This window comes from Sapajus apella, unplaced genomic scaffold (assembly GCF_009761245.1).
Source record: "Sapajus apella isolate SASKATOON/1434 unplaced genomic scaffold, GSC_monkey_1.0 scaffold71, whole genome shotgun sequence".
NCBI classification, from domain to species: domain Eukaryota; kingdom Metazoa; phylum Chordata; class Mammalia; order Primates; family Cebidae; genus Sapajus; species Sapajus apella.
Window position 1 is genome coordinate 955,206 of NW_022437011.1, and position 16,737 is coordinate 971,942.

At 41.7% G+C, this 16,737-nt stretch overlaps 1 protein-coding gene across 4 annotated transcripts in view; it reads left to right on the forward strand.

The window, feature by feature from the left end:
* Nucleotides 1-12,768, forward strand: part of DCTN4 (dynactin subunit 4) — a 43,259-nt gene extending 30,491 nt beyond the window's left edge. For 2 of the 4 annotated variants that reach the window (XM_032250181.1, XM_032250180.1), the window contains 4 exons: nucleotides 2,126-2,180; nucleotides 3,533-3,640; nucleotides 6,266-6,363; nucleotides 10,163-10,735. In XM_032250181.1, coding sequence (XP_032106072.1) covers nucleotides 2,126-2,180; nucleotides 3,533-3,640; nucleotides 6,266-6,363; nucleotides 10,163-10,376 — 475 coding nt within the window. In that variant the 3' untranslated portion in view covers nucleotides 10,377-10,735. Of the gene's footprint in view, nucleotides 1-2,125; nucleotides 2,181-3,532; nucleotides 3,641-6,265; nucleotides 6,364-10,162 lie in introns of all 4 variants that reach the window. The other 2 variants (XM_032250178.1, XM_032250179.1) reach the window with 2 other exon arrangements.
* The last annotated feature ends 3,969 nt before the right edge of the window (nucleotides 12,769-16,737 follow it).

Here is a 16,737-nt window from a genome sequence, read left to right on the forward strand (position 1 = left end):
GGAGTTTCGCTCTTGTTACCCAGGCTGGAGTGCAATGGCGCCATCTCGGCTCACCGCAACCTCCGCCTCCTGGGTTCAGGCAATTCTCCTGCCTCAACCTCCTGAGTAGCTGGGATTACAGGCACACACCACCATGCCCAGCTAATTTTTTGTATTTTTAGTAGAGACGGGGTTTCAAAATGTTGACCAGGATGGTCTCGATCTCTTGACCTTGTGATCCACCCGCCTCGGCCTCCCAAAGTGCTGGGATTACAGGCTTGAGCCACCGCACCTGGCAGGAAAAGTTTTAAAAAGTAATTAGCATCTAGTGCTCATGAGAATGTGGGTAAATTTTTTTATGTATATATGCATGCATTGTTGGTAGGATCTTGAATTACTAGTCTTTTTGGAGAGTCATCTGGGAATATCAAAACAAGTTACATAGACGTTTTAACCCAGCAATATCATCTCAGGAATGTATTGTGTAGAAACAAAAGCACCAATATATAAAGATATATTTCCAAGGATGTGTGTTAGAATATTTTAATGGCAAAAAGCTGCAAACAGTTTAACAAACAGTTACAGTGTCAAACTGATTAACCATTAACAGGGAAGTAGTTGATTAAATTGAGATAACTTGTACTGTAGAATATTATGCAGCAATTAAAAATTAGTCAGGAAACAAAAAGATTGGGAAGTACATGTCTGGTGAGTCAGAAAGATCTAGGAGGGACAGGTGGGGGTCTGTCACTTACTGTTTTTGTCTAAACTTACTTCCCTTCTCTCTGAAATGGGAATAATGCCTTCCTGTTGGGATTCTTGAATCAGATGAGTAATTACGTTTGCAAATGCCTTGTAACTCACCATAAATTACGTTCATTTTTCTAACTACTCTTATTTAATACATGATTAGTTAGGAATAGAGACCTAGAAATGGTACATGTGAAATCTGGGATTAACTCCTTTCTTACTTAAGAATTACACTCATTACAGAAACACTGAATGGTAGCCTGTGTTTAGCATCAATTTCTTAAGTTTGCTTTGAGAAAAAGTGGTTTTTTCTTACATCATTTTAGAATTGCCTGGCTGTCTTAATACAGATGCTCTGAGACCAGGTGTGTGGTTCACACCTGTAATCTCAACACTTGGGGAGGCCAAGGCTGGAGGATCGCTTGAGCCTTAGGAGTTCAAGCCCAGCCTGGGCAACATAGTGAAACCTCATCTGTACAAAAAAGCAAAAAATTAGCTGAGCACAGTGGCACGCACCTGTACTCCCAGCTACTTGGAAGATTGAGGTGGGAATATCACTTCAGCCTGGGAGGTCGAGGCTTCAGTGAGTCATGATTGTGCCATTACACCCCAGCCTGGGCAACAGCAAGACCCTGTCTCAAAAAAAAAACCACAAAAAACTACAGATTCCCTAGCATCAAACCTCAGACTTATTGAATTCAAATTCTTAGAAGTGGGGTCCTTACATTTCTTTTTAATGTTGTTGCATTTGTATGTGTGTGTATTTGTTTTTCTGAGATTAAGAAAGACAAAAGTTCCTCAAATTTCTATTGTTACTCAGGTAATTCTGGTGGTCACCATGAAAAATAGCTCGTTTAAATTGTAAATGTCTTATTGCCTTAATTCTAAGATGTACTTTTTTCTCTGACATTTAGTGTTTCTGCAATAGATATTGTATTATATTAATGTATGCACAGTAGTTAACATTTATGTGAGCTTTGTTCAAAGCACTTTTCAAAGCATTTTTGCATGTATTATTTAATTTATTCTTCACAGCAACCTCAAGTGATAGATATCATTATTTTCCTTATTTTATAATTGGGAAAACCAAGGCGCAAGGAGATAAATATCTTGCCTTAGTTATTACTAAGCAATATCTTGATAAATAAATGCTAGTCCGGGGCCTGGGCAGTTTAAACTAGAAATACATACAAGCTTTCAGAAGTAACTCATACCAGTTTGGTCTTACGTATTTTCTTAAGTTCTTACTGTGATGATATGGTTCATTAAAATTATTGTTCTCTGATATGTTCTAATTAACATGAAGAAATCCTTTATTTACTGCACTAGATTTTAAAAAAGTAATAATTTTAAGAGACTCCAATGAACATTAATGCATTTTTTTATTTATGCATAGCAATTATATTCCAGAAGTGAGAATCATGTCAATTCCCAATCTTCGCTACATGAAGGTTAGTACCTTGCTTATTAATAAGAAAAAGGATTGATCAATGATGTGTGCATATATGTCTGTGGATGTCTGTGTGAGTATTTGGCACAGGATCCAGTGAGCAAGGGATAGAAAAGAAGACAGTTTGGGATTAAAAAGGGATTGAGACTTTAAATTTATGGACACTGAGATTCTTGACAACAGCATCTTTTAAAAGTAGGGAGAAGGAGCAGGGTACACATTATATTAAGTTGAAATTATAGGTGGGGAAAATATAAGGAGAGAATGTTGGGTCCCACAGGAATCTTTTGCTCTTCTCCAGCCTGGAGATTCTCCTTGATCTCCTGTATGTTATGTTTCAGGTACTAGGAATCAGCTAGATTTCTTCTGTACCACAGCCCCTCTCTTCCTTGGAGTCCTCATCTACTCCCCTTCCTTCCACACACACACACCCCCCCCCAGTGAATTGTAGAATATTCTACAGCAACCTCTTCAGCTCTTTTTTACATGCTGCTCCTGATAATATAAATGTTTATTATATGGTCAGATTTTTTTTTTTTTTTTTTTGCTTATCTAGAGAAAGTACCAAACAAGGGCAGATTATCACAATTCAAGAAGTCTTAAAAAGTTTTTATAAGGCCGAGCATAGTGGCTCACACCTGTAATCCGAGAACTTTGGGATGCCAAGAAAAGTAGATTGCTTAGGCCCAAGAGGTCAAGACCAGCCTGGGCAACATGGAGAAACCCCATCTCTACAAAAAATATAAAAAATTTGCCAGGCATGGTGGCTCACACCTGTGGTCCCAGCTACTCAGGAGGCTGAGATGGGAGGATCACCTGAGCTCGGGAGTTCCAGGCTGCAGTGAGCCATGATCACGCCACTGCACTCCAGCCTGGGTGACAGAGGAAGACCCTGTCTCAAAAATAAAGAAATAATAAAAAAATTTTTAAGTTTTTATAATCTTGATGTGCCATTTTTTCTGTTAATGTATCTGACTGGCCTGTGGCTCCCACATTTTATTTGTGAGGGGACCTCCTTTTCAGTCCTTAAATGTCAACCTGGGTGGGACAAGAGTTTTAACTTTAAACAATCACTTAGATAATGAACATTCCTCAATTTCCGGATCTAGTTACTGGCCTTTTCAGTGGAATCTGTCCCATTTCCTCAGTGAGACAGCAACTCCAGAAAGAATTTACTCTAATGTATAGATAATAGAATAGATAGTAACAGTAAGCACGTAGAGAACACAGTGACATAGCGGTATAGGTAGGGTGTCATTGCTCAGGAGTAATGGGGGGATGGTAATTTTGTGAAATATTTGGTATAGCAGCTAAGAAACTGGCGAATGTCTGAGATGTGTTTCCTATTCCCAGGAAAGCCAGGTCCTCCTGACTCTTACGAATCCAGTTGAGAACCTCACCCATGTGACTCTGTTGGAGTGTGAGGAGGGGGACCCTGATGATATCAATAGCACTGCTAAGGTAAGAGCATTTTGCCTCAGCCTGACTGACCCTCACTTTGCTTGGAGTGGCTTAAAACACTCCACACTCGGCTGGTTGCATTGGCTCACTCCTGTAACCCTAGCACTTTGGGAGGCAGAGGTGGGCAGATTACCTGAGGTAGGGAGCTCGAGACCAACTTGACCAACATGGAGAAACCCTGTCTCTACTAAAAATACAAAATTAGCCGGGCATGGTGGCGCATGCCTGTAATCCCAGCTACTTGGGAGACTGAGGCGGGAGAATCGCTTGCACCCAGGAGACGGAGGTTGTGGTGAGCTGAGATTGCACCATTCCAGCCTGGGTGACAAGAGTGAAACTCTGTCTCAAAAAAAACCACTCCACACTCTCCTTTCCACATCTAGTCAGCAAGTTCTTTTGATTCCACCTCCTAAGTTTTTTCAGTTTATCCTGAAACACACTGCCCTATTTGAAGGTCTCATCGTTTCTTACCTGGACTGTGACAGTAACTTCCTAACTAACCCTGCTATTTTTACACCACCATCTCCATTTCAACACATTTCTTCTCTACTGCCACCAGGGCGATCCTTCTCAAATCTAACTCTGTGCGTGCTGGTCATTTAGCATCGCCCTTGACTGAGATGAAGCCTAAATTTTTGGCATAGCATAAGAGCTCCTTGATGACATACTTCTGACTGTTCCTCCAGTGTGATATTCCTTCAGATCCTCAAATTTAGCACTCTCTGAATTGTGTATATTAATGGTTGTGATTCAGACAGATCCAGTGGGTTATAAACTTTGACACTGGAGAATTGTGTATGCTATTTGTTTTACCTAGAATGCCTCCTTCCTATCCTGACTCCCCTAATATACATTCCCTTTCAGCCTCTCAGTCTCATGCATTCATTCTTCAACACTTGTGAAATACTATTTCCTTTTAGAAATTATATGCTTGAAATCATTTAGAAGCTGGTATGCTTCCTCCAGATTCCTCTACCTTACAAAGAGTACACATACAGCACTAACTAGGCCAGTGCAATGTTTCACTTCACACCTGTAATCCTAGCGCTTTGGGAGGCTGAGGCGGGCGGATGATCTGAGGTCAGGAGTTCGAGACCAGCCTGGCCAACGTAGTAAAACCCCATCTCTACTAAAATACAAAAATTAGCCTGGCATAATGGAGGGTGCCTGTAATCCCATCTGCCTGGGAGGCTGAGACGGGAGAATTGCTTGAATCCGAGAAGATGGTGGTTACAGTGAGCTGAGATCGCACCACTACACTCCAGCCTGGGTGGCTGAGTGAGACTCTGTCTCAAAAAAAAGAATAAAACAAAAAAACACAGCACTGAGTAAATACTAAAGTGGTTGATTTTGACCCTCAGTATTAGTTGAATGAATGTAATATGGCCTCTTTATATTTTGCTACTTTGTAATTCATTTAGTACTTGAAATTTTAGAACAAGAGGTTTTCTCTTTAGATCATGTATTACTGATTCATAATTCAGCATCATATTTATAATAAAAATGATTAAAAAGGATACCTATATCTTTAGCTGTTATTGAAATAATATTATTAGAGAATTTCTGTTCTCTTTTTCCTTTTTTCATGATTTCACTTACTGCCTCCAAAGACAGATAACACTTATCTGGTCCTTGCTGCTTTTTTCTCTGTTAACACTAACAAGCAGCTCAGCAGCTTCAGATAAGACAGAAACAGAAATAAGTACCTGATACATAAGCACAGCTTGTCTTTATCTCTCTTTATACCTCCCCTCCCTCATTTGTATCCATAATTAGAAATTTGATTGACATTGTTAACTGTTAACCTCTGATGGAGCAAAGCTGCGGCCTAATTATTACATAAGTTTGAAGAATGCCAATTTTTTTCCATGACCGTAAACACCTACTATCTCATGTGAGTTTATGTATCAGGTACCAGGAATCTGCTGATACCATGTCAGAAAACAACGTGATGGAACCAGTATTTTTCTTTTGTGTTGTTCTTAATGATGGACTATTTCAGGTGTATCGAAAAATATAAAAAATAATATGGCAAACACCCATTTCTCCCCATCCCCTTAAGAAATAAAACATGAAAGACACAATTGAACCCCTCATGTTCTCCCCAGTTCCTCAATGCAGACCCCATGAAGTAAGTACTCACTTAACTTTACCTTTCTCTTAAAACCTTTGTTCTTGGGCTGGGCCCGGTGGCTCAAGCCTGTAATCCCAGCACTTTAGGAGGCCGAGGCGGGTGGATCACGAGGTCAAGAGATCGAGACCATCCTGGTCAGCACGGTGAAACCCCGTCTCTACTAAAAATACAAAAAATTAGCTGGTCATGGTGGCACGTGCCTGTAATCCCAGCTACTCAGGAGGCTGAGGCAGGAGAATTGCCTGAACCCAGGAGGCGGAGGTTGCAGTGAGCCGAGATCGCGCCATTGCACTCCAGCCTGGGTAACAAAAGCGAAACTCTGTCCCAAAAAAAAAAAAAAAACAAAAACCTTTGTTCTTATAAACTCCATGTAAGTAGCATATGTTTCCTGAAACTTGCTGTGTGCTTCCATATGTCTAAATCAGTGTCATACTTTGCTATATTCTGTCACACTGGTCCTTTCTCAGACAGGCCTCTGTGTTGCTCTCCAGGTGGTGGTGCCTCCCAAGGAGCTCGTTTTAGCTGGGAAGGATGCAGCAGCAGAGTACGATGAGTTGGCAGAACCCCAAGACTTTCAGGATGATCCCGAGTAAGTGATCTTTTCGTGATCCCCATACTACAGTTGGCTGATACAGAATGCCCATTTATATATCCAATTTTTTTTTGTCTGGATTTTTAAAAATAACTTTTTTCTTCCTGTTTCTAAAAATAATTATTGTAGAAAATTGGGGAAATATATGTAAAACAATGAAGAAGAAAATAAAATTATCCCACTACCAGAGATAAACACCATTAACATTTTTGGTATTTGTCCTTCCAGATATTTCTCCCCTCATTGGGATCATTCTGTAAATACAGTTTTTTTGCCTTTGTTTTTCACTTGAATATATTTTCCCATGTTAATTAAAAAAAAATTAAGTATATGAGTTTCATGGTTGTGGAGAGGATACAATATTCTATCCCTATAGATTTATCATTGGGTTTGTTCCCACCTCCACCCCCTTAGAGTAATTAATAGATTTTACTCCCTCATACCCAATAGCTGAAAAGTAAGAACCAAACCTTCCACTAACTGGGGACTGTGTTCATCAGATAATTCAGTCTATAGGCTGAATGATTTCAATAATTTGAACAGACAATTTAATATAAAGAATTGTTCACTTGCATAACTTAAAAAGTGAAAAAGAACACTAAAGTAGCAATTTTATGCTACTTCATGGGAATAAATTTCAAAGACAGCTATTTTATGAGGCAGCTACCACCCCTAGGGTGGCGGTAACAAAGGGAAATAGAATGATTAAAATTTAGAAATTAAAGAAGGAGCTCCACGTAGCTGAAACTCAGGCCTCCGGTGAGCTGAAGGGGAACGCTGCCTGCCTGGTCCTGGCATCGCATGATGGCAAAGGAGGGGTGGCATGATGAAACTGGTTATACAAGAATTGGAAAACATCAACTGCATACTGCCACTTCCTGGGTCAAGAAGCATTGCTGGGCTGGGCATAGTGGCCCACCCTTGTATTCTCAACATTTCAGGAGTCCAAGGCAGGAAGATCACTTCAGCCCAGGAGTTTGAGACCAGCCTGGGCATATAGTGAGACCCTGTCTCTACAAAAAAATTGTAAAAATTAGGCAGGTGTAGCAGCGCGTGCTTGTAGTCCCTCCGAGCTACTCAAGGGACTGCGATGGGAAGATCACTTGAGCCCTGGAGGCAGAAGTTGCTTTGAGCCGTGATTGTGCCACTGCAGTCCAGCCTAAGCAACAGAACTAGACTCTGTCTCAAAAAAAAAATAAAAGACATTTTTGGAGTGATGCCCATAGGGAACAGGGACCACAAGCAAACGGGAATCTCTAAAGGAAGAGCAAGACCCTTCCTCCTCCAGACTTCTAGTCTCCCTTTAGAGCCTGCTACTGACGAAACCTCACAAGGAGCCAGCCGACCAAGCAGAAACAGTCTGAGCAGAATCCTGTATCACAGTGCAAAACGGAGAGAGGTGTACTGGAGCTGAAAAACAGTAGCTTAATAAACTGGCACAGAGAACATTTACGGGTTTTGTTTTGTTTTTTGAGACAGAATCTCACTCTGTCGCCCAGGCTGGAGTAGTGCAGTGGCGTAATCTCCTGCTCACTGCAACCTCCACCCCCTGAGCTCAAGCGAGTCTCCTACCTCAGCCTCCCAAGTAGCTTGGATTACAGGTGAGCGCCACCACACCTGGCTAATTTTTGTATTTTTAGTAGAGATGGGGTTTCACCATGTTGCCAAGGCTGGTTTCAAACTCCTGACCTAAAGTGATCTGCCTGCCTTGGCCTTCCAGAGTGCTGGGATTACAGGTATGACCCACTGTGCCTGGCCCATTTATGGTTTTTAACAGAATGATCAAAAGCTTTCTCAACAAGATATTGGAGAGAAGAAATAATATAACGTAGGTTAGAAAAATAAAGCCAGGCACAGTGGCTCACTCCTGTAATCCCAGCACTTGGGGAGCTGAGGCGGGCAGATGACTTGAGGTCAGGCATTCGAGACCAGCCTGGCCAACATGGCAAAATCCTGTCTCTGCTAAAAATACAAAAATTAGCCAGGCATGGAGGCACACACCTGTAATCCCAGCTGAGACAGGAAAATCCCCTGAACCCTGGAGGTTCAAATGTGGGTTAACTTCAGAAAGCACCAGGTCAAGTGTTGTGTTGTGTTTTGTTTATTCTGTAACATTCCAGACCCCAACCCCAGAGGATTTTTTTTTTTAGCAGGTCTAGCTAGGGACCAGAAATCCAAATTTATTTGGGAAAAGCTTCCCGGGTATCAATGGTTGCCTGGGAAATTAAGGACAAAAAGAAAGACTGACATTTTCCTTTTTACGATTTTAAACTATATGAGTTTTTTTTTTTTTACATGACTCATACAAATCAAAGGTTTGGTTAGTTACTGTAATACAAAATGTACTGAATTGTACAGTACAAAATGCATTCTCCGAAATCCTTGCTTTATGTGAGTCCTTAAATTAATTAGGTACAGAAATGTGTTAAGCCAAGGTATACTTCTGGAAAGATTGTCTGAGTTACCAAATTTCAGTCTGATTACGTGCTAGAGTAATTACAAACTGAATTCATTATATTTCACATTAGATTTAATGGAACTTTCAGATTTCTAGAAACTAACACTGTATAAATATATGAATGTATAATTCCAGTAACCTTTCTTAGAGTAACTGAGTATCATTTGGATCATTTGGATAGTAGACAGATGCTGTCTATTTCATTGCCCTTTTACTTTCAGAAACCAAGTTATTAAAGCACAAACTTTATGCACAAATGAGGGGAAATTGAAATGGAAACCCCAATGAAGAGACATTTTTATGCTGCAATTCCTAATTACATAGGTTATTTACAAAAACACTCTGATTTATAGTATTCCAAAATTTCCCTTAAAGCATTGAGTTATTAAAACTTCCCACAGTATGGCCAGGCATGGTGGCTCATGCCTGTATCCCAGCACTTTGGGAGGCTGAGGCAGGAGAATCGTTTGAGCTTAGGAGGTCAAGGCTACCGTGAGCAATGATTGTGCCACTGCTCTCCAGCCTGGGTGACAGAGCAAAACCTTGTCTCTAAAAAGTAAAAATAAATAACTTTCCACAGTATGAGTCTATGTTCTGTAGAAATATTACCACATTTGCACAGAGGTAATTATAAAGGGATGTTTGCAGCACGATTGTTTATAATAGAGAAAAATTGGCAGCAACCTCAGTATATGCCAATTATGGTAAATACATAATTGAATACTATGCAACCATTACATAGAATGTAGATGATCTATATATACCAACATAGAAAGGCGTTTGTGATAAACATAGTGAAAAAAATCAAGTTATAGAATAGTGTGTAGTGTCTGTATTGGTTAAAAAAGCAGAAAAGTGTAAGCTCACAGAAAAATATATGGCCGGCGCACTGGGTTATATCAGTAATCCCAGCACTTTCGGAGGCCAAGGTGAGCAGATCACTTGAGCCCTGGTGTTCGAGACCAGCCTGGGCAACATGGTGAAACCCTATCTCTACCAAAAAAAATATATATTAATATATAAAGCTAGCCAGGAGTGGTGGTACATGCCTGTAGTTGCAGTTACTCAGAAGGCTGATATGGGAGAATTACTTGAGCCCGCGAAACAGAGGTTGCAGTGAGCTGAGATTGAGCCATTGTACCCCCACCTGGGTGACAGAGCGAGACTCTGTCTCAAAAATACAAAACAAAAATACTTGGTAGGTTAAGAACAAAGTGTTTATGGGTTTTCTGTGTGTGCTGGAGGAAAGAATAAGGTGAAAGACTACTTTTACTGTAAGTCTTAGTGGTTTGGCTGATTTTTTATCTACCTAATACTTGCTTTTTTTTCTTTCCATAGCATTATAGCCTTCAGAAAGGCCAACAAAGTGGGTATTTTCATCAAAGTTACCCCACAGCGTGAGGAGGGTGAAGTGACCGTGTGCTTCAAGATGAAGCATGATTTTAAAAACCTGGCAGCCCCCATTCGCCCCATTGAAGAAAGCGACCAGGGCACAGAAGTCATCTGGCTCACCCAGCTTGTGGAACTTAGCTTGGGCCCGCTGCTTCCTTAAAAGGTTCCATTGGAGGGCAGATCCCAAAGGACAGTGTCACCATAAACCTGCTTTAAAATGTGGAAGCTGCTGCTTCATTAGGCCTTGTTTATAATGATGTACCCATGCACTACAGAATTCTATTGCTAGGAAAGTGGGAGCATAGTGAGGCATTGGGAACACAGGGTAACTTCTGTTCCTCTTGCTCTTACCGCTGTTGACACCAGTGAGTCCGAGTCTCCCTCACTGAGCCCTGCACGTTGAATAACAACAGCATAATTCCATACCAGGAAAGGGGATGGGTATTCCCTGGAGTGGCATTGTATTTACCACCTGAGAAACTCTGTACTGTACTGACTCTTGATCTGATCTCACTAAAAGATCACAATGTCACAGAAGAAACTTAAATGATAACCCAAAGGTGGACCTGCTATTCATGATCCAGCATTGGTGGCAATGTACCAACTGCTTTCTGCATTCCATTAAATATAATCTAACAGTCTAAAACATATCCCTTCACTTGCCGTAATGGCTGCCGTTTTGCCGTAGATTTCTATATAACAGAAAAATTGAATCGTCACATCATCTTTAGTATTATGATGATTGGAACAGCCTATGAAGTTGTTAAGGCACTCTCATTTGCCCTCTTTTTCTGACCAAACACAGGACACTTACTAACTTAGTTGTCTTAATTTTTTTCCCGGTAAAATATGGGACCTTTCAAGAAGAATTTGAGAAGCAAGCAATAACATGTCATGTCAAGGGGGTAGGAAATTCCATTCGTTTTAAATATTGCCACAACACCCAGGGATTAATGCTGCCACAGGGGGGCGATCTTTATTTGTCTTACTACACCTTCTCTGTTCTGCCTTTGTAACTCAGTAAGTTCTATTTGGGACCTGGAAAAGAACCCAAATAAAACCTGAGTGGACAGGTTCACTTCTGGAATGCAGAAAACATTTTAAAGGTTAAATTTTTAGCGTATTTGCAACTAGCGTTCTTTCCATTGATTTGAAGGGGGAGTTAACTGTTATAATCTCTTGAATCCAAAACTGAATATTAAGAATTTTGCCCCTTACTAAGTTTAAGACTTTTGTCATATGGTGAGTCAAATAAGACCATTTTGATTGTAAACCATAAAATAGCTAAGCAAGTAGCCCACAACTGTGGCCTAACAGCAGACATGCTGTTTTCACTTGGTATCCTGGAGTTGGGTTGCTAACCTTTATTTCTATGATGTTTTCTAAAATGAAACTTGACAAAGTAGACCACCAGCTGCACCGTGTTTTATGTAAACGTATTGTTAGTAAGTGGCCAAGAGACTTGAGGAAAAGATAAATTTTCGGTTTACCTTGGTCTTGTTTTAAGTCTTGAGTTAAAAAACATAATTAAAGATAAAATATAATGTAGAATATAGATGGGAGATAGTCGTTGTAAGCTTCCCTTGAAAATGTTTTAAATATTTAGGAAGCTTGTAAAAGATACTAAATCATGCTCTTAAGGTCTAGCCAATTTTATGAAATAGTCCCACAGAGTAATATATGTGATGCAGTGTAAGAAAGAAAATACTCATCTCTAACATTATGGTAGATATAAGGTTTAGCCTCTTAGGAGTTGGAGCACAGGAATGAGTAATTACAGATTTGCAGACTATAGAAAGAGTTTAGCTTTTGTTCTGACCCCACAGAGTCCTGGATTTTTATTTCACTACCTGCCAGGGCTTACTGTGAAGTCACTGCTGCATATTTGCCAGTGGAGGAAATGGGCATCAAAGTAGAGAATACCTTCATATGTTTACACGTTTGCATAGACTACCCACATGTCATATGTTTATGGCAGGTAGCTGGTATTTGTTCCCAAAAGTAATAATGTTGAAGTACGTGTCTTATATTCCTGTATGACACAGAAACACAAAATACTTTGATTGTAAACTTTTTTTCTTCAGAAGCCAAACTAACTTGAAGAATAACAGAGCCATTGGTGTAATGTTTCCTCGAGATAGGTTTTAGTGCAAGCTAGTATTCCGCGTTTGTAAACGTGATTCAACACCTGCAGCTGGTGAATTAGGAATTGTATTTGTTGCCTTTTTTATATTAGATGAGGTGCAAAAATTTTAATGCTAGTCAGTATGCACCACCATGGGAAAGTTAGTTCTCCTTAGCATATGAAACTAGAGTTTTGGAAACTTAGGCTAAGTTAATCTGGATTTGTTATTTGATTCGCCCACTAACGTCGTCTTTTGTTGGAAGTGCTTATCAGCATAATGAGCTAAGTGTCATGCATATTTGTGAAGAAACATCCCTTTTGGTCCCTTTTGGGAAGGAGAGGCACTCCTTGATCTTTATGAATCACAGGTTACTGTTTTGCCTTATTGCTTAACTTAATGTAGTGAAATAAAGCAGACAAAGCTTGAGTGTGTGTTTTGTTTGGTTTCATGTAGACACTAAGTAGCATGGCCTACAGCCGAAAGATAGGAGTGGAGTTAAGAGAGTTGGTGGGGCATGCTCCCTTCCGTTTCTTTAAGTGAAGTAATCTAAACTCTCTTAGCAGGTTAGTTCACCATAATCTATGAGAGGTGTTGCTTTGAGCTTCTTATATACATATTCGCAGAACCATTATATAAATGTTTTTAGACTTCTACCAGTTTTTATCCTGGGTCATTGCTTCTAAAGATGTCCTTTGCAGTATACACAGTGGTCTGCCTCCACCAATGGCCACTCATCCACCTTCATCTGTACCTTCATAACTCTTCCTTCCCTCCTGTTGCTTAGATGAATTGCTCACACTCTTCCTGTCTGAAGCCGGCCCCACCTCTTCACAGTCAAGCACGTCCTCTTACCTATTCTCAGATAGCATCGGCAGCTCTCGCCTTCCTTTTTCCATCAGCATGTGATTTATCTCATCTTAAAGAAATTAGCCTCACTGTCCTCTTCAGCTGCCACCCCATTTCTCCACTCCCTTCACAGCAAAACTCCTCCAACTTTGGCTGGGCACGATCACTCACACCTGTAATGCCAGCACTTTGGGAGACCGAAGCAAGAGGATCACTGGAGCCCAGGGGTTTGAGACAAGACTGGACGATGTAACAAGACCTTGTCTTTATTTAAGTAAACGTCTTTCAAAAAACAGAAACCCTAACTCAACCTTCCAGTTCTTCCATTCTCACCTGAACCCATTCCAGTTAGAGTGTTACCCCCACCCCTTGGTCAAAACTGCTCTTGTCAAGGTCACCAGCAATCACCACAGTTAACTATGGGGTCAGTTCTCAGTCCTTAACTATGTGATTTTTTCAGTAGATCTGACATTTTGTCTCTCCCTTCTTGAAAGGCTTTACTTGGTTTCCAGAACACAACACTCCTGGTTTTGAGGCAGAGCAGGGACCCCCTCTTCGGAGGCTTGTGGGCCCCTCCACACATGGAAATAAAGGAAAATCGTGAGTTCCTTCAACAGAATTCTAGGCACCAAGCTAGCTGGGAGAAGTTAGTGACCAACTTGATAAGCAAGAAGGTAATAGTGGCTGAAAACAATAGCCAAGGAAGTCAGAGCGAGATGTTTTGTTCCCTACAGAAACTAAAGATACCATCATATATGTTCCTGGGTTTTCAGAAACCTGGACTCTCGCCAGACACATTTAAACCTCAGATAAGGGGAAACTGAGAACTGAACTCTGACCACTGTTCATTGTTCTAAGTTGCTTCCTGAGAGGCCTGGAGGAAGTCATGCCAACCGGCCAGAGCTATCATTCTTTTCTAGGATGCCAAGGTTAGACAGCTTCACCACCTTAACCAATCATAAATCAAAAAATCTCTGAATCCACCAGTGACCTTGAGCCCATCCCCAATCCCAGCTCTGAGATGTCCCACCTTTTTAGGTCAAACTCATGTGTAGCCTCTGTATTGACTTATGACTTTGCCTGCAACTTCTCTCCCTGCCTTTAAAAACGTGTACCTGTAACCATCTAGGAGTTTGGGTCTTAAGCGTGATCCGGGCGGTTCTCCTTGCTTGATGCCCTGCAGTAAAATACCTCACTTTCTGTTGCTGCTAGCCTGATGTCAAGGACGCTGCAGCGCTGGGTGAGCAGACCCCAGTTTAGTTCAGTAACAGTTTTCTGTCTACCGTACTAGAAACGTTTCTTCCGGATTCTTTGCTAGTTCTTTTCCATCTTCCCAACCTTGCAGTATACCAAATCTCATTCCTCACACTTCTTTCTTCTTTACACTCACTCTTTTAATGATCTTGCCCAGTTTCGGTGGCAAGAATGCTGAGAAAAGATTTATTCCTAAGGCCCACACATAGGGCCTACTGAAGACTGAGGCTGAATTGAATTAGAACCAACAAAGCACCCCTTTACTTCTCCCCTACTACCAGCGTACCAAGCAGCTAGTAACAAGCATCCGTTTCTAGGGTATGGGCACAGGCCTAGAAAGTTAGCCAGTACTGTGCAGGTAGGCAGGACAGCTGTAAGCTGAGGATGAAGCATGAACACAAGTTCTTCAGCCCCAATCTACAATACAGAATAATGCTAAAGTACATGAAATCTGTGGCACACTGAAAGCAACCATAGCAATAAAACCCAACCCCAGGCCAGTCATGGTGGCTCACGCCTGTAATCCCAGCACCTTGGGAGGCCAAGGCAGACAGATCACCTGAGATCGGGAGTTTGAGACCAGCCTGACCAACATGGTAAAACCCCCTCTCTACTAAAAATACAAAAAATTAGCCAGGTGTGGTGATGGGTGCCTGTAATCCCAGTTACTCAGGAGGCTGAGTCCGGAGAATCGCTTGAACCCAGGAGGTGGAGGTTGCAGTGAGCCAAGATCATGCCATTGCACTCCAGCCTGGGCAACAAGAGTGAAACTGTCTCAAAATATATATATATGTAATAACCCAAGCCCGGCTCGATTCCTGACCAGATTGACCAAACCCCATGCAGACGGTCTAACAGAAGATATTTGCCCATTTCCAAGCATTAATATGATTTACCTCATTCATTACCTCATTCTCTTCTGTTACATAATCAACGACGGCCGGGCACGGTAGTTTATGCCTATAATCCCAGCACTTTAGGAGGCTGAGGCAGGCAGATTGCTTGAGGCCAAGAGTTCAAGACCAGCCTGGCCAACACGGTGAAACCCTGTCTCTACTAAAAGTACAAAAATTGGCCGGGTATAGTGGTGCAGGCCTATAGTCCCAGCTACTCAGGAGAATCACTTGAACCCAGGAGGCAGAGGTTACACTGAACTGAGACTGCACCACTGCACTCCAGCCTGGGCAAGAGAGTGAGACTCTGTCTCAAAAGTAAAATAAAATAAAAATATGTAAGCAATGAGTGGCATTCAATAAAGAATTGGCCAGGCGCGGTGGCTCAAGCCTGTAATCCCAGCACTTTGGGAGGCCAAGGCGGGTGGATCACGAGGTCAAGAGATCGAGACCATCCTGGTCAACATGGTGAAACCCCGTCTCTACTAAAAATACAAAAAACATTAGCTGGGCATGGTGGCGCGTGCCTGTAATCCCAGCTACTCAGGAGGTTGAGGCAGGAGAATTGCCTGAACCCAGGAGGCGGAGGTTGCGGTGAGCCGAGATCGCGCCATTGCACTCCAGCCTGGGTAACAAGAGCGAAACTCCGTCTCAAAAAAAAAAAAAAAAAAAAAAAAAGAATTGGGACACACAAAAAAGCAAAAAAATTCAGCACGTTCCTCACAGATAAAGCAATCTATAGGACTATATATGGAAATAACCCAGATGTTTGAACTAATGGACAGAGACTTAAGCATGCTCTTGGGGCTCAGAAAATGATACCCCAAATTAAGGCTCTGAAGCAGCCTCAGAAGCAAAAGTTTCTGTCCAACCTTCTGCCTTCCTGTCTCTGGAGCTTCATTCTCCCCCAAGCCTAGCCACAGACACCGAATCCTTTTTCCTCAAGGTGGATCATAGAGAGAACCCCTTTTTCCAAAGCCAGCCATAAAACATAAAAATACTACTACTGTAGGCTGGGTGCGGTGGCTCACACCTATAATCCCAGCCCTTTGGGAGGCCGAGGCAGGTGGATCACGAGGTCAGGAGTTCGAGATCAGCCTGACCAACACAGGGAAACCCTGTCTCTACTAAAAATACAAAAATTAGCCAGGTGTGGTGGTGGGTGCCTGTAATTCCAGCTACTGAGGAGGCTGAGGCAGGAGATTTGCTTAAGCCCGGGAGGCAGAGGTTGCAGTGAGCTGAGATGGCGCCACCGCACTCTAGCCTCAGCAACAGATCAAGACTTTGTCTCAGAAAAGAAAAACAGGTCATGCCTATGAGGAAAGCTCTGCTGCAAAACCACGCGGCTTTAGATACACTCGCAGCAGCACAAGGGGAGCCTGCGTCATCATAAAAACTGAAA